The sequence below is a fragment of the Myxine glutinosa genome, chromosome 6, assembly GCF_964187855.1.
Source record: "Myxine glutinosa chromosome 6, kmMyxGlut1.1, whole genome shotgun sequence".
NCBI lineage: Eukaryota > Metazoa > Chordata > Myxini > Myxiniformes > Myxinidae > Myxine > Myxine glutinosa.
This window is the reverse complement of record NC_136266.1, coordinates 190,731,355-190,755,087: the sequence shown is the minus strand read 5'-3', so window position 1 is coordinate 190,755,087 and position 23,733 is coordinate 190,731,355. Positions and strand designations below refer to the sequence as shown.

Below are 23,733 nucleotides of genomic sequence, written 5' to 3'. Positions count from 1 at the left end.
CGTGTACATGATAATCGGCAGCTCGAACGCGCTCCGTAATGCGTTTTCCTCATGAGGCCTCTTTGCACCGTCCTCAATAAGCCACACTTCCAACGAGTGCTCATAGATTCCTTCTGGCCAGTCCTTTACGAGTGCAGTTCTTTCACAAGGGCAGTCCTCAAGTCCTTTGTAATGCGCGAATCGTGCCAGTCCTGTGGAAGGGCTTTGTGTGCGCGTTTATATATCGCCGCCCAGCGAACCCTGTGGAATTTGCCAGCCGCGCTCTTACCACGCCCCTCACGCCATTCCACCCGAGCCCTGGTTGGTTGTTGGCTCTTACCGGCTCCGCCCTTGACATCTGCTTGACGTGGCCACACCCCGACCTCGCGCTCCTCCCCCTTTTCCAGGCCTACCTCATGGCATTTGGCTGGTTTCGAGCGAAAGCCCAAGAGCAGCGAACGCTGCTGGAAAAGGAGGTGGATTAGCTGAATCAGGGCGCGAAATGGATGCTGCCCAACGAGGTCGATTTAGAGGGTGGGCCGCAAAATGAACGGGACCTACTCTTATTTATTTTACACAACGCAGGTATCACTATTGGAAATGGCCTTATTCTCACATATACTATGACATAACTAACATTCTAAGGTGGCCTACGTGTTGCATGTGGACTAACTATGGGGGCAAACCTTTAACCGTTATTAATCATATATGTACATTCTCAGAACCGCAACCGTATATACACAAACACACACCCACACACCCACCCACACACACTAAAAGCTTAGTTAAACATACATCTCATTTCAGATTGTACATACTACTACCTGATCTGTCTTGGATTGCAATGGAGCGCCGTCACTGTATGAATGCATCGGACACTTTTTGCTACATCTGTGGGCTCTTTACACCTAAAAGCTTGAAGAAACCAATTACAAGGAGTGTTAAAGGAGCGTACAAAAATTACTTCAAATGCCCTGTTGGTGATCAAGACAAGAAGTGGGCACCCCACATAGCATGCAAGGCCTGTGTAAACCACTTGAATGAATGGATGTGTGGTAAACGTCCATCCGGTATGCCTTTCACCATACCAATGGTTTGGCGTGAACCAAAGGATCACTGTTCTGACTGCTATTTCTGCCTCACTAACACCAAAGGGTATTCAGTGAAAACCCCGTCTAAGATCAAGTATCCTAACGTACCTTCTGCTCTCAAGCCAGTACTCCATTGCCCTGAGCTGCCAGTTCCAAATCCTACTTTAAATAGCACAAGCGAATCAGAATCTAGTGAGGAGGACAGTTGCATGGATGCCGGCTTTCAAGAAGATTCAAAAAGCAGGGAGCCCCACCTTATCAGTCAGGTAGAGCTGCATGACCTTATAAGGGACCTTAACCTTCCCAAGGAGAAAAGTGAAATCCTTGGATCTCGACTCAAGCAATGGAACCTACTGCAAGATGGAGTTCGTACCACCAGTTTCCGCCTCAGACATGTGGAGCTCTCAATGTATTTCAAGATGGCCGACAAGCTTTGTTACTGTCATGATGTTGTCGTTAATGGAACACCTTTGTAAGTCTCGTCTTTATCAAAGAGAAGAATGGAGGTTGTTCATAGATTCAGGGAAGACACACTTAAAGCAGTCCTTCTCCATAATGGAAATGAGCTTCCTTCTGTTCCAATTGCACGTGCCCATGAAATGAATGAAAGTTATGAAACGATGAGGACGCTGTTGGCTGCTATAGACTACAAAACACATCAATGGCACATCTGTGGGGACCTGAAGGTGATCAGCTTGTTTCTAGGACTTCAGCAAGGTTACACAAAGCACATGTGTTTTCTTTGTTTATGGGACAGCAGAGCAGACGCTAAGCATTGCACACAAAAGGAATGGCCGGTGCGACAGAAAGATATGACTGGAAGGTTCAACCGTCTTCACAAACCTCTTGTTGACCCTGAGAAGGTATTCTTACCACCACTTCATTTGAAACTTGGTTTGATGAAGAACTTTGTGAAGGCCATGGATCAAGACGGTGCTGGCTTCCACTACTTGCTAATGAAGTTCCAAGGCATTGCATCTGAGGCCAAAGTAAAGGCGGGTGTTTCCAATGGTCCTCAAATTCGTCTTGTACTCACCAATCAGGACTTCGTAACGAGACTATCTGAGCTGTAAAGCGTTGCTTGGGATAGCTTTGTGGCTCTTGCTAACAATTACCTTGGAAAATTTCGAGCACCAAATGATGAAGAGCTTGTGGACAAGATGTTGAAGAGTTACCAGGCGCTCGGTGCTCGAATGTCACTCAAGATAAGTACATTTCTTCCATTCTCATCTGGACTTCTTTCCACAAAATCTTGGCGATGTCAGTGATGAACATGGAGAAAGGTTTCACCAGGAAATTGCCATCATGGAGACTTGATATCGAGGCCGATTCAATCCAAACATGACGGGCGACTACTGTTGGACTTTACAGCGTGAAAGTGATTGCTCCTACAAACGCAAAAGTAAAGTTCAGAAACACATTTAATGTGATGTAAATAAAAACTTTACGTTCATATTATTTTTTGTGATATTTTTTAAAGTTCATATTATTTTTGGAGATTTACATTTTTTTATGTGATGTAAATAAAAACTTTAATTCATATTATTTTTTGTGACAATAAATAGACTTATTGAGACAATCAAGAAACTCGCATGCTCTAAAGATTTTTTTTTCCACACTTATGATGTACTACGTCAAGGTTAGGTGATAGCGAAATTTTAAGGTCGGATGCGGATTCGTGGGCACCAAATTAGCTATAAACAGTTGAAAATGAGTCAGAACCAATTTGGCTGTTGACCAGTGTTATCAACAGTTTCGGAGAAGAATTTGAAAGTGTTTACAGACTGACGGATGGATGACGCGCCATCCCATAAGCTCCAAAGAACTATGTTCCAGGTGAGCTGAAAATCGGGGTCCAAGGGGGTGTGCGTGGGAGTTGCCCCCCAAAATAGGTATTTGCTTTCTTCTCAGAAACTACACACGCAATTTCGAAGAAACTTCACCACAACCTTAATCACCTATGACGTACCAATGTTTGATCATGACGTACCATGACGTACCAATGGCATTAGAAAAATTGGGGTCTTTGGAGGTATATGGGGTTGGGGGAGAGGGGTTGACCCCCAAAATAGGTATTTGCTTTCTTCTCAGAAACTACACACGCAATTTCGATGAAACTTCACCACAACCTTAATCACCTATGACGTACCAATGTTTGATCATGACGTACCATGACGTACCAATGGCATTAGAAAAATTGGGGTCTTTGGAGGTATATTTGGAGGACTGGACAACCCTCCCATCTACTTTCTCAACAATCCTCTCCAAGAAGTTCTGTCGCTCAAGATTTTGGGTCTCACTATCTGCCATGATCTTTCTTGGGAAAACCACATTTCCAAGCTGGCCTCCAAAGCCAGTCGCCGACTGGGCATCCTCCGTCGTGCGAAGTCCTTCCTCGGCACACCTGAGCTCCTCACCACATACAAGGCTTTCATCCGCAGCTCAATGGAATACTGTTCTCCCCTATGGGCCGGTGCTCCTGCCTCACACCTAGCTCGGCTTCACGCTGTTGAAACCAAAGCTTTCAGAATTATTGGAATCTCCCGCGATAAAGCTATCTCTGAGGGCCTTTCACTCACTCACCGCAGGCAGGTAGGTGGTCTTTCTGTCTTCTACCGACTCCTCTCCGGCCTTGCACCCCCAGCTCTCTCTGTGCTCTGTCCCCCAAATATTCCTACAGGTCGCACAAGATCTGCCAGCAACCCTCTGATGGTTAAACTGCCGAAATCTCGGCTCTCTGCTCACCTTCACTCTTTCATTCCTCTTTTCTCCCGCCTCTGGAACAAACTCCCTCACTCCCTTCAATCCCACTCCTCCCTCCAGGTCTTTAAAACAGCTGTTCACCACCATCTCTTATGTTCCCCCATCCAAAACCTTGATCTTTTCTACCCCCGCTAATTCACCCCAGATCCACCTTGTTTGAAATTCCAACTTCTTTCCTGGAAGTCCTGGCAGTGTCCATATGTTTTATACCTCTCCCACCGCCCCCTTCCCACGCCCCCCCCCCAAAGCCCTCTCCCTCCCACAGTTCTCTCGATGTCTCCATGTCTCTCGGTCCCTGCTCTCAAATGTTGTGTTTGTGTCCTTCCCCCTCTCTCCCCATCTTGTCTACCGCTCCCGATGTTATATGTTTTATGTGTCGGTTTGTCTTTCTGTGTGATTAATGTTCGCTCTTTCACGAGCCTCGATCTTGTATACAAAAAAAAAAAAAAAAAAAAAAAAAAAAAAAATATGGGGTTGGGGGAGAGGGGTTGCCCCCCAAAATAGGTATTTGCTTTCTTCTCAGAAACTACACACGTAATTTCGATGAAACTTCACCACAACCGTAATCACCCATGACGTACCAATGTTTGATCAAGGCATTAGAAAAATTGGGGTCTTTGGAGGTATATGGGGTTAGGGGAGAGGGGTTGCCCCCCAAAATAGGTATTTGCTTTCTTCTCAGAAACTACACACGTAATTTCGATGAAACTTCACCACAACCGTAATCACCCATGACGTACCAATGTTTGATCAAGGCATTAGAAAAATTGGGGTCTTTGGAGGTATATGGGGTTTGGGGAGAGGGGTTGCCCCCCAAAATAGGTATTTGCTTTCTTCTCAGAAACTACACACGTAATTTCGATGAAACTTCACCACAACCGTAATCACCCATGACGTACCAATGTTTGATCAAGGCATTAGAAAGATTGGGGTGTTTGGAGGTATATGGGGTTGGGGGAGAGGGGTTGCCCCCCAAAATAGGTATTTGCTTTCTTCTCAGAAACTACACACGTAATTTCGATGAAACTTCACCACAACCGTAATCACCCATGACGTACCAATGTTTGATAAAGGCATTAGAAAGATTGGGGTGTTTGGAGGTATATGGGGTTGGGGGAGGGGGGTTGCCCCCAAAATAGGCATTTTTTTTCCTTTGTTTGTTTAAAGTCATGATTGTGTTAGTATGATTCTACATGCTCCCCTGTCTTCTAGCAAACATTGAAATTGGTTTAAAATACCTTTAGTCGGTGCAGTATACTGTTTATTCTACCAGGTGAGCACCAAGGGTATTGCCCCTATGTTTACTTTTCCATTGCGGTATTTTTACCACGGGTTTCCAGCTACTACATATATAATCTTCTTGCAAAACACAGACTGTACTTTTTTCAGCAAGTGATGCATAAAGTCGAAACACCCAATGTGATGGTTACTCTGCTAGTTATTAATAAAGGTACTGTACATGTAATACCATGCAGTAAACGACAAAACGTGTGTACGAGGAAAACGTCATTGTAAATGTACAGTGCACTTGTGGACAACCTATTGTGTTTATTACATCGTAATGTGAAGTACGTACTTACACGTGTAATGAGATTTTAAACCAAAGACTTGCAGCACAATGTGTATCCTCACGAAGTACTTGAGCCCTCAGTATGGTTATGGTACACGATCGATCACGGCGAAAGGAAGTCGCATTTGCAAGTTGCAACTCTCATCTACTTATAGATAAATATATATATATATACATATCTTTTTACACATGTGCTTTACTTATCAGTTTTGTACATGTTAGAATGTTTTTTTGTCTCGTCTTTATCGAAATAATATCCATGTTCGTGATTTGTTTTTCTGAGAGAAATGTAACAAGAATAGTGCGGTGTATAACAACTTGACACGTTGTTTGCTACTTCGACTTTTTTCCATTCATTATTTTTTTAAGAATAGTCCGTTCCATTTCTGGCATAGTGTTCATATTGTTAAAATATTTCATGAAGGAGCGAGTTGTGTGTTTCATGAAAGACGTATCTTTTTCATTCCTCACATCTGATTAAGTCAGGATCTCATCATCTCATAGCTCATACAGACGAGGAGGATCCCCGGTGCCTGGTGCGCCATGACAGCTCGTTATGACCGTGCCATCACGGTATTTTCGCCGGACGGGCATCTCTTTCAGGTTGAATATGCGCAGGAAGCTGTAAAGAAAGGATCCACGGCGGTACGTCTTCTGATTGCGTTTTTATTTCTGACAATATTGTTACGGCCTGTCTTCGGCCTACTGTCTTTCTTGGTCTCGGTTAGATTACCATCCGAGGGCTGCTCTCAAGTTTCCGCACAACATCTAGGCAAACGCTCTCGTCAACGTCCATTGAATCGTGCTGTGTCATGTCTTGCATTTTATTGCCGTCCTTGGACAGAATTGTGGTTCGAAAATTGAGCTTTATATATTTTTCGCATGTATAATGTAATGAGTCATGACTGCGCAATAGAGCAATTTTTCGATTTGTACCTTTGGAATAGCGATTTTTGATTTGTGGCCATCTGTTTATTACGTTCGCACGTAAACCGAGGCGTCGGTCACAGGGTTGTTGATGAATTTTTCGTGTTTACTTCAGTTGAATTTAAATTGTGTTATGTCATCATGGTCATGGATGTATGGTATGCGGTAGATGGATGATTATGAATCAGTGTGTACACGTCCGTATTGGTTGGTAGCTGGTGGGTTTAAACACATTTTGTTTGATTTCCTTTTTCAAGGTTCTTGCAGGTATCGACTCCACCAGGTATGTTGGGCTGGTCCAACACTCGATAACATTTCGGCTAAAGAAGCCGTTTCTGAGAGGTAGTTTACGTCTGTCTGCGTTTGAATACCTTCATAGGTTGACCGCTGGTGGAGTTGACCCCTGGCGGACGACGACGACCCCTGGCGGAGAGGACGACCCCTGGCGGAGAGGACGACCCCTGGCGGAGAGGGCGACCCCTGGCGGAGGGGACGACCCCTGGCGGAGGGGACGACCCCTGGCGGAGGGGACGACCCCTGGCGGAGGGGACGACCCCTGGCGGAGGGGACGACCCCTGGCGGAGGGGACGACCCCTGGCGGAGGGGACGACCCCTGGCGGAGGGGACGACCCCTGGCGGAGGGGACGACCCCTGGCGGAGGGGACGACCCCTGGCGGAGGGGACGACCCCTGGTATTGATTATATTATATATTATATTATATTATATATTATTAATAAGCCTGGTGTTTGCTTAGCAGTTAGGGTGCCGGCTTTGGATCCGAGGATCCTGGGTTCGAATCCCGGTCGATCGCTGAATTAACGCCAGGGGGGTTGACTCAGCCTGTCATCCTTCCGAGGTCGGCAAATTGAGTACCAGCTTGCTGGGATGAATGATCCCGGTGTGTACCCCGGCTTAGAATAGGTACACCGTATCCCTGCGCATCGTAAGAGCGTGATCAAGGGTTGGCATCAGGAAGGGCATCCAGCCATAAAAAAAAACATTGCCTCAAACAGGGAATCATGATTGTCATGGGGCGCCCAAGGCTAACCCCCGCTCTAGCGGGGAAAATGGCCTTAAAACGATCATTCTATATTCTATATATATTATTGACTTATTATATTATTGATTATATTATATGTTATATATTATTATATATTATATATATTATATAATATATTATTATATTATATATTATATATTGTTGCGGATCTCCAACATCGGCCTTGCCCTTATCAAGGGGGGATTAATCCCCTTGTCCTTTTTACTAGCCGACGTGATCCGGGGCTATCACGTTCCTTCCCGTCGGTGTTAAATAGGGTTTTTGGTCGAATTAGTTATATTACCTAAGTACTAACACCGCCCGTGAAGCAAGGAAATAACCCCACCCGAACCATGGCGTTAGTGGACACGCCGAGCGAAGCGAGCCGCGATTCGGGCCGTTATCAGGAACTAACCCGATTGGAGCGGTTATGGTCGTGCCACGCTTACCCAATGGAGAAATCACTAAGACGGTCGAATCAGGAAAGACAGGAAGAACAGATTGCTTTATTAACTATTTACACAGGAAGAAGAGGAAGAGAAAGAGCAATGTACAATGAAGAGGAAGAAGCAGATACACAGGGCAGCCTCATACAGTCTTATACTTATCCCTGGACACGGGCCCGTTCACACTCACTCACTCTCAGGCTCACTCACACGGGGTTTGTAGATGGTTGGGTTGAGGGTCCAAAGATGGCGTCCACAGCTCGTCTGGTCCCCGACTCGTACCGTGCAGGTGATGGAAGATGGCATGCAGCTCTCCGCGTGGCGTAGGCGCAAGGCGGACAATTAGATATCGGGGGATCGGTAAGTGGCGATTATATTGCGTACGTTATAGTTGTACCGGCGCCTTTATACGCGCTCCCGGTATCGCTATGTACAATGCGCCGCTCCCCCAATGATGTTACCGAAGCACCTTCCACCAACGTCCTTCTGCCCGAATGCCAAGGCTTGGCTCCCCTCACAAGTCCTTCACAACGCTACAGTCCTTCGCCAGCCCTTTGTAAAATGCAATCAATCCTTTCCAAATGCTTGCCATGGCGCGTCTCTCCTCAAACTCATTCAGCAGAGGACCCCGGCTCATAACTGAGGTGGGGGCCTAGCGCGAAGGGTTTTATTGCCACGCCCAGCGAACCCTCTCGAATCTCTCGCCACCACCCTGGCAGGCGATCTCCCGCGAGCCCTGGTTGGTTGATGGGGTCTTACCGGCTCCGCCCTTGATGGCTGCTTGACGTGGCCACACCCCCACCCTTGCGCTCCGCCCCCCTTTTCGGGCTTTACCTCGTGGCCTTTGGGCTGGTTTGAGCGAGCAAGAGCAGCAAACGCTGCTGGCAGCCAAAGCGTAACAAACTGCGAGGGGCAATGGGGCGCAGACAGGATAGGCGCAATGGAGTCGGGTGGAGGGAGGCTGCAAAATGGACGGAGCCTACTCTTATTTGTTTTACACAACGTAGATGCAACTATTGGAAATAGCCTTATCCTAAACACATACTATGAAATAACTAACGTTCTAAGGTGACCTACGTGTTGCATGTGGACTAGCTATGGGGCGCAACCTTTAGCCTTTAATGATGTTACCTGTGTGGGTTCTCAAAACCGCAACAATATTATATTATATTAATTGACCCGCGGTAGCGTTTATTCTGATCCGCGGTAGCGTTTATTCTGACCCGTGTTAGTGTTTATTCTGACCCGCGGTAGCGTTTATTCTGACCCGCGGTAGCGTTTATTATGACCCGCGGTAGCGTTTATTATGACCTGCGGTAGCGTTTATTATGACCCGCGGTAGCGTTTATTATGACCCGCGGTGGCGTTGATTGCTGCAGGAGTGAAGAAGTTGTGGGGATTGATGTGGTCCAGTCGTTGCATGATCTGGAAAACCTGCATATTGTCACCATCTGCATCGGTATTGTAGAGAGTACATGTTCAGGTGTCTCCATCTCTCTTGGTAGAGGAGATGACATGTGGTCGGGACTAGTTTGGTTGCACTCCTTTGTACCTATTGTTTCTTGTTTGTTGCTGTCGGCTACGTATCTAGGATGCCATGTCAGGTTGCCATACTCCAATCTGGGTTGGACAACAGACCTGAAAAGCAATGGTAGTGCAACTTCATCCAAGGTTGTGAAGGTAGTTTTATCAGCACAAATACAACAACAAACAACAACAGGCATTTTAAGGCCATTTTCCCTGCAAGAGCGGGGGTTAGCCTTGCGGTCCCCATGACAATCTTCTCGATTTTGCCCTATTTTCTGCATCTCACCTTGTTAACCCCCTTGCTCGCATTTCTTCTTCCATCATCTTTAGCCAAGTCTTTCTCGGTCTTCCCCGTCCTCTACTTCCTTCTACATTCATTTCCATCACTCTTCTCAACCAGTCACTTTCATCCTTCCTCAACACGTGACCAAACCATCTCAACCTGTTCCTCTTCACAGCATCCATCATAGGCTCCATTCCCATCATCTTTTGCAAGTCATCATTTGTCTTCCTCTCCCTCAACGATACTCCACAACTACTGTATTTATCAGCACAACTACTGTACTGCATCTGGGTCACCTTGGTGACTTCAGAGGAGACCTAATCAAATGATGGATTGTCGATTGTGATGTCTAGATCCTTTTCGACAACATTTTCAAGCTCAACTCCGTTTCCATCTTGTAACTCGTTGACGGCATCTTTCCCAACATGAAGGGTCTTGCGTTTATCTTGTTTGAAAGGAAGATGGCGTCACTGAGATCACTCTGCTACTTGGACTCGGGCATCCTGAATGGATGAATAGTTGTTACGATTGTTGCAGGGTTGTAAATGTTTGTATTGCCATCGATTTATACTCTGTGATCTGCATATGCTCAGGTCGTTCATAAACAACAGAAAACTAGCACGTGCGACCTGTGATCATCCCCATGTTTTTTGAAAAAAATACAGGGGGTATTGTCGTATGTCCATCTGTCGGTCACACTATCTCCTAAATGTTTGTGTGGAAATTCACCAAATGTGGCAATTGTGTTCACATGGCAAGAATGTGCAAGAACAGTGTTATTTTGGCCCCAGCCTCCTGGTCAGAAGCGCAAATATTGGAAAATGCAATTATGGCCATGAAGGAGCTGGGGCTCCCACGTCGATCGGAAGAATGGACGCGACAAAAAGCTGGAATTCATCCGAGTTGCTTTAATCAAATCAAACACTCAGGCACTCTGAAAACCCGTTTATCGGGCGGCAATATATATACCTATTAACCCGGAGCGTTTGCCCAGGCCCGGCGCCAGGGGGCGTGGCCCAGCGTCCTGGCTGCGGCCTGGCAAGTTGAGGGCGAGCCTGCCCGGGCGTCCCGACCGAGGCCTGGCAAGTTGAGCGCGGGCCTGCCCGGGCGTCCTGGACGAGCCCGGCATGGTGATCGCTCCGCGTCCTTGATAGGTGCAAGGCGATTGTGAAAACCCAGCGGCAGCCGCTACACACGTCCCCCCAGAATCGACTTGCACCGGCAGGGTCAATTTGAGGGGGGTCCTGATGACCCGGCCGAAGCGACCCCTGGCGGGTCGTGGGAGGGGGTCCGGTGAGGTGGTGGGCGGTCGAGTGGGGGGCACCGTGGACGGGGGGCGGCCTCGCCGCGGCGGAAGGGCCACCCGTGGTGGGTGGTCGACGTCCACGTGCGCCGGCTTGAGGCGGTCCACCGCAATCCGGTCCGACCTGCCGCCGATGTCGATGACGAACGACTTGTCGTCCCGTTGCAGCACCCGGAAGGGCCCGTCGTACGGCGGCTGGAGTGGCCACCGATGTGCGTCGTGACGCACAAAAACATACTCCGCTGTGCGGAGTGCTGGGGGGACGTAGGACTGGGGGTCACCGTGGTGGGATGTTGGCACGGGGGCAAACCGTCGGGCGGCCTCCTGGAGGTCCGAGCGCTGGTGAGCTGCGGACCAGGGACTGGTAGTGTCGGGCACGAATTCGCCTGGGACGCGTAGCGCCTGGCCATAGACAAGCTCGGCGGTGGATGCCTGGAGGTCCTCCTTGGGGGCCGTGCGAAGGCCCAAAAGGACCCACGGCAGCCGGTCGGCCCAACCGCCGTCTTGAAGGCCGGCCATGAGCGCGGCCTTCATGGAGCGGTGGAATCGCTCGCACAACCCGTTTGCTTGGGGGTGGTAGGCCGTAGTACGGTGGAGCTTGACCCCCAGGTTGCGGGCGACCGCGCCCCACAGCTCGGAGGTGAACTGTGGTCCGCGGTCTGACGAGATGTCCGCCGGTGCGCCGAAGCGGGCGACCCAGGTGGCGATGAAAGCCTGCGCCACGTCGGCGGTGGTGGTGGAGACGAGGGGAACGGCCTCCGGCCACCTGGTGGTCCTGTCCACCATGGTGAGCAGGTGTGTGAACCCCTGTGACGGGGGGAGGGGGCCCACCAGATCCACGTTGACGTGGTCGAAACGTCGTTCGGGCACGGTGAAAGGTGCCAGCGGGGCCTGGGTGTGTCGGTGGACCTTGGCCCGTTGGCAGGCCGTGCAGGTGCTGGTCCAATCGCGGACGTCCCGACGAAGGCCGTGCCAGACGAAACGCGCCGACACCAGCTTCTGGGAAGCTTTCCGGCCCGGGTGGGAAAGGCCGTGGAGGGAGGCGAAGATGCGGCGTTGCCAGGTGACGGGCACGATGGGGCGAGGCTGGCCTTGGGAGACGTCGCAGAGCAGGACAGTGTCCGCGCAGGGGATGTCGGCCAGGCGGAGGCCCGTGTCCGCCGCCCGGAGGGCTTGCACCGTGGTGTCGGTGGTTTGGTCCGCCGCCATAAGCGCAAAATCCACGCCCAGGCGGACCGCGTTCGCGCTGGCCCGGGAAAGACAGTCGGCCACGGCGTTGTTTTTGCCGGCGACGTGCCGGATGTCCGTGGTAAACTCCGACACGGCGGAGAGGTGGCGCTGTTGGCGGGCCGACCATGGCTCCGTGACCTTGGCCATGGCGTAAACCAACGGCTTGTGGTCGACGAACGCCGTGAAAGGTCGGCCCTCCAGGAGGTGGCGGAAATGGCGGACGGCCAGGTGTAGACCGAGGAGCTCCCGGTCAAACGTGCTGTATTTGAGCTCGTTCGGCCGGAGCTGCCGGCTGAAAAAAGCGAGTGGCTGCCAAACCCCGTTCACCCATTGCTCATGTACGGCGCCCACCGCGTAGTCGGAGGCATCCGTGGTGAGGGCGATGGGAGCGTTGAGCACCGGGTGAGCGAGCAGTGTTGCGTCGGCGAGGGCCCGCTTTGAGCGTTGGAAGGCCGCATCCATTGCTGCGGACCAGGCGATGTCGTGCTTGGCCGGCTTGCCCCGGAGGGCTTCGTAGAGGGGCCGCATGAGTTGAGCAGCGCGGGGCACGAAGCGGTGATAAAAATTCACCATTCCCAGGAATTCGTGCAGGGCCTTTATGGTGCGGGGACGCGGGAACGTGGTGATGGCCTCGACCTTGGTTGGCAGCGGCACGGCCCCGTTCTTGGTGATGTGGTGGCCCAAAAAATCACCGGCCGTCGTGCCGAAGTGGCATTTGGCCGGGTTGACGATGAGGCCGTGCTCGCTGAGGCGCCCGAACAGTGTTCGGAGGTGGAGGAGGTGCTCGGCCCGGGACGTGCTGGCGACGAGGATGTCGTCCAGGTAAACGAAAAGGAACGGCAGGTCACGCAGCACGCCGTCCATCAAGCGCTGGAACGCCTGAGCCGCGTTCTTGAGACCAAACGGCATCCGCAAGAATTCGAATAAGCCGAACGGCGTGATGACTGCCGTTTTAGGGACGTCGGCCGCCCTGACAGGTACCTGGTGATATCCCCGTATGAGATCAATTTTCGAAAAAATGACCCGTCCCGCCAGACGGGCGGAGAAGTCTTGGATATGCGGGATCGGGTACCTGTCGGGGGTGCTAGCGTCATTGAGACGGCGGTAGTCGCCACACGGGCGCCATCCACCCCCCGGCTTTGGCACGATGTGCAGTGGCGAGGCCCACGCGCTATCGGAGCGCCGCACGATGCCGAGGTGCTCCAACGCGTCGAATTCGGCCTTCGCTACGGCGAGCTTGGCTGGGTCGAGGCGGCGGGCCCTGGCGTAGACCGGCGGGCCCGTGGTTGGTATGTGGTGCTCGATCCCATGCCGTACTGCGACGGCCGAAAACGTCGGCCGCGTGAGGGCCGGGAACTCCGTGAGCAGGCGAGCAAACTCGTTCGCCGCCGGGACGGTGCATGCCAGCTCGGTCGGCGCGGAGCTGCTCAATGTGCATCCCAGGGAGCTGAAGGTTTCGGCGTTGATTAAACGACGCCGTTGGACGTCCACTAGCAGTCCGTGTGCGCAGAGGAAGTCGGCGCCTAGCAGAGCCATGGGCACGTTTACGGTTACAAACGTCCAAGCAAAGTGTTGGCCGCCGAAGCAGAGGGTGACGTTGCGCGGGCCGAAGGTGCGGATGGTCGATCCGTTGGCCGCAACCAAGGAGGGGCCGCAAACCGCGGATTGCCTGTCCTGGTCAGAGGCGGGTATGACGCTCAGTTGGGCGCCGGTGTCGCACAGGAAGCGCCGACCGGACGCTTTATCCGTGATGAACAGTAAGTTGCCCGTGTGGCCGGCGCTCATGGCTGGTAATGAACGCCGGCCCGGCCGTTTCCCGGCCTGCCGAAGGTGCACGGGGGTCGGCATGTCCGGGCCTTCTGTCCGAACCTGGCATGATAGTAACACCACGCTTGGTCAGGTGGAGGCCCCGGTCGTCGTGCTGGAGGTGGTCGGCTCGGTGTAGCGGCCGCCAATTGCGTCGGCAGTTCGGCCGTCGACCGTGCCGGGTGCTCGGGCGCCATGGGTGTTGCGTCGGACGGCGGTGGGTCCCATGTCGCCGCTGCGATGCGCTGACCTGCGGCGGAGATCTTGTCGGCTTCTCTGGCAAGGGCCCGGGGATCTGTGATCGTCGTGCTTGCCAGGGCGAGGCGTACCGGGTTAGGCAGCTGACGGAGGAACAGCTCCCGGAACAGGAATGCCGGAGAGTGCTCGCCGAGCAGTGAAAGCATGTAGTCCATTCGCTCGGAAGGGCGCGTGTCGCCGAGCTCAGGCAGTTCGAGCAGGCGCCGTGCGCGTTCCGCCGATGGGAGGGCGAAAGCATCGAGGAGAAGCTTCTTAATCGCGCCGTATTTGTCAGCGGCTGGCGGGCTCTCGAGGAGGCTCAGGGCGCGGGCCGCGGTAGCCGAACCGAGCGCAGCTACCACATGGTGGAAGCGGGTGTCGTCGGCCGTGATGCCTCGCAGGGCGAACAGGGACTCCGCCTGTGCGAACCAAACCGCCGCGTGAGCCTCCCAGAAGGTAGGCAGTTTAAGGGCGACTGCCGTGTCCATGTCGGTAGGTCACCAATGAAGGAGCTGGGGCTCCCACGTCGATCGGAAGAATGGACGCGACAAAAAGCTGGAATTCATCCGAGTTGCTTTAATCAAATCAAACACTCAGGCACTCTGAAAACCCGTTTATCGGGCGGCAATATATATACCTATTAACCCGGAGCGTTTGCCCAGGCCCGGCGCCAGGGGGCGTGGCCCAGCGTCCTGGCTGCGGCCTGGCAAGTTGAGGGCGAGCCTGCCCGGGCACGCCCGGGCATGCCCGGGCGTCCCGACCGAGGCCTGGCAAGTTGAGCGCGGGCCTGCCCGGGCATCCTGGACGAGCCCGGCATGGTGATCGCTCCGCGTCCTTGATAGGTGCAAGGCGATTGTGAAAACCCAGCGGCAGCCGCTACAGCCACATTTTAAAATGAAACGTTGTATATAATGCAATCATATAAGAGACAACGCATAAACCATACATAGACCATATAATAAAGGGAGAGGGAGACAAGAGGGTGAGGGGGAGGGAAGCACAACAACAGTAGAGAACGGGGACATCGAGAGATCTGTGGAAGCGAGAGGGCTGGGGCAGGGTACACAGGATAAACAAGATAGACACTACTAGGAGTTTCAGGAAGGAAAACGGAACAGCTGTTTTAAACACCTGGAGGGAGGAGTGGGATTGAAGAGAGTGAGGGAGTTTGTTCCCAAAGGTGGGAAAAAAGAGGAATGAAAGAGTGAAGGTGAATAGAGAGTCTTGATTTTGGCAGTTTCACCAGAACAGGGATGCTGGCAGATCTTGTGCGACCTGCAGGACTATTTGGGGGACAGATATTATTTGGGGGTCTTAGAAGGAGGAGGTAAGCATCAAGCTTGGACTTTAATAGGAGTAACGAGTAACTTGATTAACATTTCTGGAAATGTGTGTGACTTTGCGGTGATTGGATTGGCTTAGAATGAGTGGAGGAAATAGAGGATGGATGGAATAAGACCATAAAGGAAGTGGCACATAACATAGGCCAACACCCTGTTATCGAGAAACAGACCCTGAGACTCGGCCTCCTGCAAAGAGAGGCCAACAACAAAAAGGACCTTGGATTTGACCTCTTTCAGAGGATCAAGATGGGAAGCTTTTGCAGCAGCCGACAGTGGGGAGCTGTATACCACGGTCTTCTTTGCGAAGGCCTTGAACATCATATTGGGTTGTGGATTGTTCAGAATAGACGGCTCTGCAGTGAAGGCCAATATGTCCACCAGCCTTGCGTATCAGCTTGACCATGTAATTACCCATCACAGGGCTATGGATGCTCATGATGCTTCGGCGCTCCAGAGAGTGCACCCCTCCCAGCGGTTGCCCATAGTAGTGTACGATTGTATTCACCAGTCAATTAACCCAAGTGCTTTCTTTGTCACCTAATTCTTCAATTCTCTTCTGCCCTTCACCCGAACCCCGTACCCATGTGGTATTGGTTGCATTTCAGGTTGGGATTCGTGGAAAAGAATTGGTTGTGTTGGCTGTAGAGAAGAAATCGGTGGCAAAATTGCAGGAAGAGCGGACTGTACGTAAGATATGTGCCCTGGATGAGCACGTCTGCATGGCATTTGCAGGTACGCAACCATGCTCAAACATTTTGCATTTACTGACATTGCATACATAGAGAGTTCATAGCACACCTTAGCCCGTGCAGTCTTGAGAAAAAAGGACATGTGCGGCGGGGTCGCCGAGCAGCAAATTTGATTGGGCAAGGCAATGTAAAATGCTGTAATATTTTGTCCAAGTACCGCTAAACTGAAGGCTTTTGAAAGTGCCAAAAAGGCTATTTGTGTTCTCGTGTTCAAGTATATAATTCAATTGAAATAAAAGACTTTATAGGTTGTAGAAAAAAAAAATTCCGGGAAGTTTAACAATGCTGATGCAGCGTTTTATACACCACCTTAGCGTTTTATACACCACCTTAGCGTTTTATACACCACCTTAGCGTTTTATACACCACCTTAGCGTTTTATACACCACTAAGCGTTTTATACACCACCTTAGCGTTTTATACACCACTTTAGCGTTTTATACACCACTTTAGTGTTTTATACACCACCTTAGCGTTTTATACACCACTTTAGCGTTTTATACACCACTTAGCGTTTTATACACCACTTAGCGTTTTATACACCACCTTAGCGTTTTATACACCACCTTAGCGTTTGATACACCACTTTTTTTTTCTTCTTTTTTTTTCTTTTTTTTTTGTATACAAGATCGAGCCTCGTGAAAGAGCGAACATTAATCACACAGAAAGACAAACCGACACATAAAACATATAACATCGGGAGCGGTAGACAAGATGGGGAGAGAGGAGGAAGGATACAAACACAATATTATTTTGAGAACAGGGACCGAGAGACATGGAGACATCGAGAGATCTGTGAGAGGGAGAGGGCATTGGGGGGGGGGAGGGGCATGGGAAGGGGGAGGGGGGTGGGAGAGGTATAAAACATAATATGGACACTGCCAGGACTTCCAGGAAAGAAGTTGGAATTTCAAACAAGGTGGATCTGGGGTGAATTAGCGGGGGTAGAAAAGATCAAGGTTTTGGATGGGGGAAGATAAGAGATGGTGGTGAACAGCTGTTTTAAAGACCTGGAGGGACGAGTGGGATTGAAGGGAGTGAGGGAGTTTGTTCCAGAGGCGGGAGAAAAGAGGAATGAAAGAGTGAAGGTGAGCAGAGAGCCGAGATTTCGGCAGTTTAACCATCAGAGGGTTGCTGGCAGATCTTGTGCGACCTGTAGGAATATTTGGGGGACAGAGCACAGAGAGAGAGCTGGGGGTGCAAGGCCGGAGAGGAGTCGGTAGAAGACAGAAAGACCACCTACCTGCCTGCGGTGAGTGAGTGAAAGGCCCTCAGAGATAGCTTCATCGCGGGAGATTCCAATAATTCTGAAAGCTTTGGTTTCGACAGCGTGAAGCCGAGCTCGGTGTGAGGCAGGAGCACCGGCCCATAGGGGGGAACAGTATTCCATTGAGCTGCGGATGAAAGCCTTGTATGTGGTGAGGAGCTCAGGTGTGCTGAGGAAGGACTTCGCACGACGGAGGATGCCCAGTCGGCGACTGGCTTTGGAGGCCAGCTTGGAAATGTGGTTTTCCCAAGAAAGATCATGGCAGATAGTGAGACCCAAAAGCTTGAGCGACAGAACTTCTTGGAGAGGATTGTTGAGAAAGTAGATGGGAGGGTTGTCCAGTCGGTCCTTTCGGAGAGACATTGTAAGAGTGTGAGATTTGTCAGGATTGAAAGACATGTTCCACTTGTTTGACCAGTCTGTGATTTTGTCCAGGTCTGCAGAGAGTGAGGAGGCTGCAGACTGCCGATCTGAGGGATGAGGGATATTCGAAGCAATGATGGATTCCATGACTTTGCTGATAATTGGGAGCAGGCTGAATTGTCTGTAGTTGCATGGATCTGTTTTTGCACCTTTTTTGTGTAAAGCGGTAATGTTTGCTGATTTCCAGGATGCTGGCAGATGACCTTGAGCAAAAGAGGGTGAAAAGGACAGAGAGAGGGTGAGATAGAGCAGCAGAGCAGGATTTTAGGACCCGTGGGCTGATGCCGTCTGGTCCAGTTGCAGAATCGGAGTCGAGGTTAGACAAAAACTCCTCCACTTTGTCAGGAGAGAAGGACACAGAGTCCAGGAGCAGTTGGGTTCGACTGGGAAGGGTGGGAACAGAGAGGGATGGGTTTGGGACACAAGATTTTGAGGCAAACACAGAGTTGAGGCATTCGGCTTTGTCACGTGCGATGTCAACTGTGTGGCCATTTGAGGTAAGGGAGGGGATGGAGGGGGAACAAAAACCAGAAACGGATTTGACCAGACGCCACCAGGATTTGGAGGAAGGAGACAGGTTTGAGAGTTCATTCTTGAGTGTGGAGAGATAGTGCTTCCTGGCACTCCTGAGGGTAGACACACACTTGTTCCGAGCTTGGTGGAAGGAACTGAGATTGCCTTCAGTTGGATTTGCCTTCCAAGAGGCAAAGGCAAGTTGTTTCAGGGCAACTGCCTCACCACAAGATTCAGTGTACCATGGACGGGATGAAGGGTAAGACAACTGAAGACGAGATGGGATAAATCTGTGCATGAGAGAGAGCAGTTTGCTTTGGAAGAATTCCCAGGAAGAATTGATGTCAGAGGCAGTGGAGATGGGAGACCAATCCAGACGATTGATGGCTGCTTGAAGACCGTCCCAGTCGGCCTGAGTGAAATGCCAGACTCGTCGACGCTGAGGAGGCTCTCTGAGAATGGCCAGAGAGATGTCCACTTTGACAAGCACATGATCAGAAGAACCGATTGGAGCAGAAGAAGAGCAGCAGACATTAGCAGGGAAGTTAGTCATAACCAAGTCTAGAAGAGAAGATACTCCATTGGCTGAGATCCGGGTTGGGAAATTGACAGATTGTGTCAATCCCAGTGAGTCACAGAAGTCCTTTGCTGAGGTGCCATGACTGGTGAGAGAGGAACCCACACCCAACCAGCTGGCATGATGACAGTTGAAGTCACCACATATGAGGAAGAGAGAGTTGGGATGAGTGGATAGAAGTTGGTCCATGTTGTCAGACAGTGAAATGTAAATGGAGTCATCACTGTTTGGAGGACGGTACAGAACACATATGAACAAAAGGTGGGATCGGAGAGGAAGCCGTAGCCAGAGGTATTCCTGGGGGTGAGGAGGAGAGAGGGCAGTGCAAGGAGAGTGAGGAAGAGAGTTTTTGATAAAGATAGACACCCCACCACCAGGACGAGGCTCAGGTCTATCATACCGGAGGAGGGAGTAACCAGGAAGAGATATTAAGGAATCAGAGACATCTTGAAGGAGGAAAGTCTCTGTTAAGCAGATCAAGTCTGGATTGTCAGAAGCAACCTGTATGGAGAGATCAGTCAGGTTTGAGCGAAGGCCCTGGATGTTTGAGGTCCATACCGTTAATGAAGAGAGAGGGGGAGCATCGGGTACAGGACAGGGGAGGGGAGGAGTAGGGTAAGATGAGGGATGAGAGGGGGAGTTAGGGATAGCAGTTGATAGTGTGTCAGAGATTACAGAAGAGTTCCAAGAAAGGGAAGGATGAGGAGGATGAAAGGTTTGATGGTGAAGGGATGAGGCACAGTGAGGGGTTGTTTGAGGGGGGGGGGGGGCAGAGGAAAGTAGAAGGTTGGGGGGGGGGGTGGAGGTATGAGATAGAAGGGAGACGAAGTGGGGAGGAGGCAGCTTTGAGGAGGAGGGGGGAGGAGGGAGAATTGGAGGGGAATGGTATGGGGGGAGATTTGAATGGGAGGGGTTGGGGGGGAGTTTTGAAGGGGAGGAGTGAGGGGAGAGTTTAGGAGGGGAGGGGCAAGGGGGGAGTTTAGGAGTGGAGGTGCAAGGGGGGGATTTGGAGGGGAGGGGCAAGAGGGGAGTTTCGAAAGTGGATGATTAATGAAAGACGAACATTGATAACAAATTGGGTTTGTTGTGATTTTCAAGTTAGCAATCCGATTCAGAACGATGGAGGAGGGGTGGAATGGAATGAATGTGAATTTAGACCATGTAGTGAGGGAGACGTCTAAGAGATTGAATTTCTTTTTTTTGACATGGAATGAGATGGAGAAGAATTTGAAAAAAGCCTTTTAAATAGGAAGAAAAACAGCGTGTTGTAATATAACACTGAAGGGGAAAGTTTATACATATTTAAATAATATTAAAACAGAACCGTAAACAATCTTATATGCACAAAGTACCAACGGGGGGAGAGCCGAGAGGGACCACCACGAGTCACGTGGACAGGGCAAAAGGTGGATGGCAAGGAGATAATGGGGGCGGGGCGAACAGCTTAGCGTTTTATACACCACTTAGCGTTTTATACACAACTTAGCGTTTTATACACCACTTAGCGTTTTATACACAACTTAGCGTTTTATACACCACCTTAGCGTTTTATACACCACTTTTGCGTTTTATACACCACTTAACGTTTTATACACCACCTTAGCGTTTTATACACCACCTTAGCGTTTTATACACCACCTTAGCGTTTTATACACCAGCTTAGCGTTTTATACACCACCTTAGCGTTTTATACACCACCTTAGCGCTTTATACACCACCTTAGCGTTTTATACACCACCTTAGCGTTTTATACACCACCTTAGCGTTTAATACATGACCTTAGCGTTTTATACACCACCTTAGCGTTTTATACACCACCTTAGCGTTTTATACACCACCTTAGCGTTTTATACACCACCTTAGCGTTTTATACACCACCTTAGCGTTTTATACACCACCTTAGCGTTTTATACACCACCTTAGCGTTTTATACACCACCTTAGCGTTTTATACACCACCTTAGCGTTTTATACACCACCTTAGCGTTTTATACACCACCTTAGCGTTTTATACACCACTAAGCGTTTTATACACCACCTTAGCGTTTTATACACCACCTTAGCGTTTTATACACCACCTTAGCGTTTTATACACCACCTTAGCGTTTTATACCTACCTTAGCGTTTTATACACCACCTTAGCGTTTTATACCTACCTTAGCGTTTTATACACCACCTTAGCGTTTTATACACCACCTTAGCGTTTTATACACCACCTTAGCGTTTTATACACCACCTTAACATTTTATACACCACTAAGCGTTTTATACACCACTAAGCGTTTTATACACCACTAAGCGTTTTATACACCACTAAGCGTTTTATACACCACCTTTGCGTTTTATACACCACCTTAGCGTTTTATACACCACCTTAGCGTTTTACACACCACCTTAGCGTTTTACACACCACCTTAGCGTTTTATACGCCACTTGGCGTTTTATACGCCACTTGGCGTTTTATACGCCACTTGGCGTTTTATACGCTACTTGGCGTTTTATACGCCACTTGGCGTTTTATACGCCACTTGGCGTTTTATACGCCACTTGGTGTTTTATACACCACCTTATTTAACATGTTACATTAGTTATGCATGCCTGTTTGTGCCCTTTATGATGTCCTTAAAAACAGCAAGGTTCCTGTTGGCGATGGTTTTCAATTTTGTTTGTCTGTCAAACAGTGAGACAGACTTGACTAGAACGGCACTCGGTGGAGCGCATACCTCCACCAGGCTGAACAGTTTATGTTTTGTATTCCACTGAATGGCCGGATCTGGATTCGGACCTGAGCCAAAATCTAATCATTTCGTCCTTGTCACATAGGCTACCTCTGCCAAATTTCGTCCAATTCCGTCCACAACTTTTTGAGATATATTGTTGACAAACAAACAAACAGAGAGACAAACAGACAGACATGGGTGAAAACATAACCTCCATCCACCTTCGGTGGTGGAGGTAATAAATTATCTCACTCCCCTCTGCACACGTGCGATCTGGAAGATTTCAGAGTCAAAATACAGTACGTACAGCTAAACTACAGGTTCGTTTTCCGACTCGTGTTCAAAATATAACATTCAATTGAAATCAGGTTGTGCCTCGATCAGAAGTTGATGTTTGTAGACAAAGTGAACCAAATATTTAATTTTTTATTTTTATACATTGCCTAAGGCTCCTAATGGAGCTGACGCACGCGCGCACACACAGACACAGACACAGACACAGACACAGACACAGACACACACAAACACTTAACACAGCCAGTGAGCCTTCACTGCCTTCACTTCCCGGGATACTCTGGTACCGACAATGGCGCTGCTTTCCTCACCATACTCAGCCGGGCTTTTCCCCCTCCCCATGGATCCCAACCAATGAGGATTGTCCAAGCTCTATCCTTTTAAATGCTGAACGCAAATTTGTAGAAAATACAGATGCCTAGCCCCGCTTTTCGCTTCACACACGTAATAATTTATACTAGCAACGGTACCCGCCCTAAGGGCGGGTACCTTTTGGGAGGTGCAAATGATTATTTAAACGATTTATATAAACATCCATTAAATATCACACGCAAATCATCAAAATCTAAATGGTATTTTAAAAACTTCAATAAAAAAAGAAAATCACTGTTCGTATCGGTAAACATTATTCCATCGTGTTTCAAATCGTGATATCAACTGTACGCTTTTCTTTAGGAAAAAAAAATGGAATGATTTTGTACCTCTTCTTCAGCTTAGAACTTCAGGATAGATGACATGGGTGATAAAAGTTCCTTTTCTCTCTTTGAAGTTCTTGGCAAACATTTTTATATTGTCACTGCTGCCAACGTGATGCCATGGCATTATTCATTACATTCATTCATTCATTCATTCATTTAATGATCATTAAACATTATTCTTACTCTCATTAAACGTTCATTAAACATTAAACGTTCATTAAACGATTACGAAAATAAAAACGAAAAGCATTTCAAAATTACGTTCACACCGTCACGTCAAACACTACCGTAAACACAAACATTGTCACAATGAAAACATTGTCACAAACGTTACGTAACGTAATTCAAACCGTGATCACATCGAATATTGGAGAGCCCATTGCCCAAACTATTTGTTTTTTCTGCTACGTTTATCAAGTAATCAGATGTACATACACGTTAATCTTACAGCCGCCATGTTAGTGCTCGCAGTCACTGCGATGCGAAGCGAACGTTATGCGGGAGTCCAACGCTGAAAATGCTGGAGGCCAAAGCTGAAATTGGAAAAACAATATAGTCTATTTTACTCTGGGGGATCCCAGGATTACCCACCCAAAATATCGTTGCGATCGGTTCAGCCGTTTTTGCGGTACCTTCGAACGATGGACATTTGGTGAATTATAGTTAGATGATCTTTGTTTGCATTTTTTTTATCCCGCACGTGAATCATAAAGTGGTGTTAAGCAGTCTGTGTCTCTGTCTACAGTGTTATGAAATAATATACCATTTTAAATGAAAAATGTGGTTTGAAATGAAACGGGTGCAGTTCAGTCAATTGTACTGTGATTAAAGAGGGATACCTGAAATTAAATAAAAGGCACTTTGTTTAATCCATGTCAGCCTCCGACCCAGCAGTCAAGTGGAGCTGGGCTGCTGTGGAGTCGAGGGATCTCAAGGCCAAACAGACTTT

General features: G+C 49.4%; 2 protein-coding genes across 4 annotated transcripts in view; one reads left to right on the top strand and one right to left on the bottom strand.

Moving 5' to 3' along the window:
- Window positions 1-5,550, bottom strand: part of MTG2 (mitochondrial ribosome associated GTPase 2) — a 68,245-nt gene extending 62,695 nt beyond the window's left edge. For 2 of the 3 annotated variants that reach the window (XM_078781034.1, XM_078781036.1), the window contains exon 1: window positions 5,414-5,550. The gene's annotated coding sequence lies outside the window, so the exon portion shown is untranslated. Of the gene's footprint in view, window positions 1-5,409 lie in introns of all 3 variants that reach the window. The other variant, XM_068119081.2, reaches the window with a different exon arrangement.
- A 4-nt stretch (window positions 5,551-5,554) lies between these two features.
- Window positions 5,555-23,733, top strand: part of PSMA7 (proteasome 20S subunit alpha 7) — a 47,158-nt gene continuing 28,979 nt past the window's right edge. The window contains exons 1-2 of the mRNA XM_068119084.2: window positions 5,555-6,048; window positions 16,151-16,277. Coding sequence (XP_067975185.1) covers window positions 5,947-6,048; window positions 16,151-16,277 — 229 coding nt within the window. The 5' untranslated portion in view covers window positions 5,555-5,946. The remainder of the gene's footprint in view (window positions 6,049-16,150; window positions 16,278-23,733) is intronic.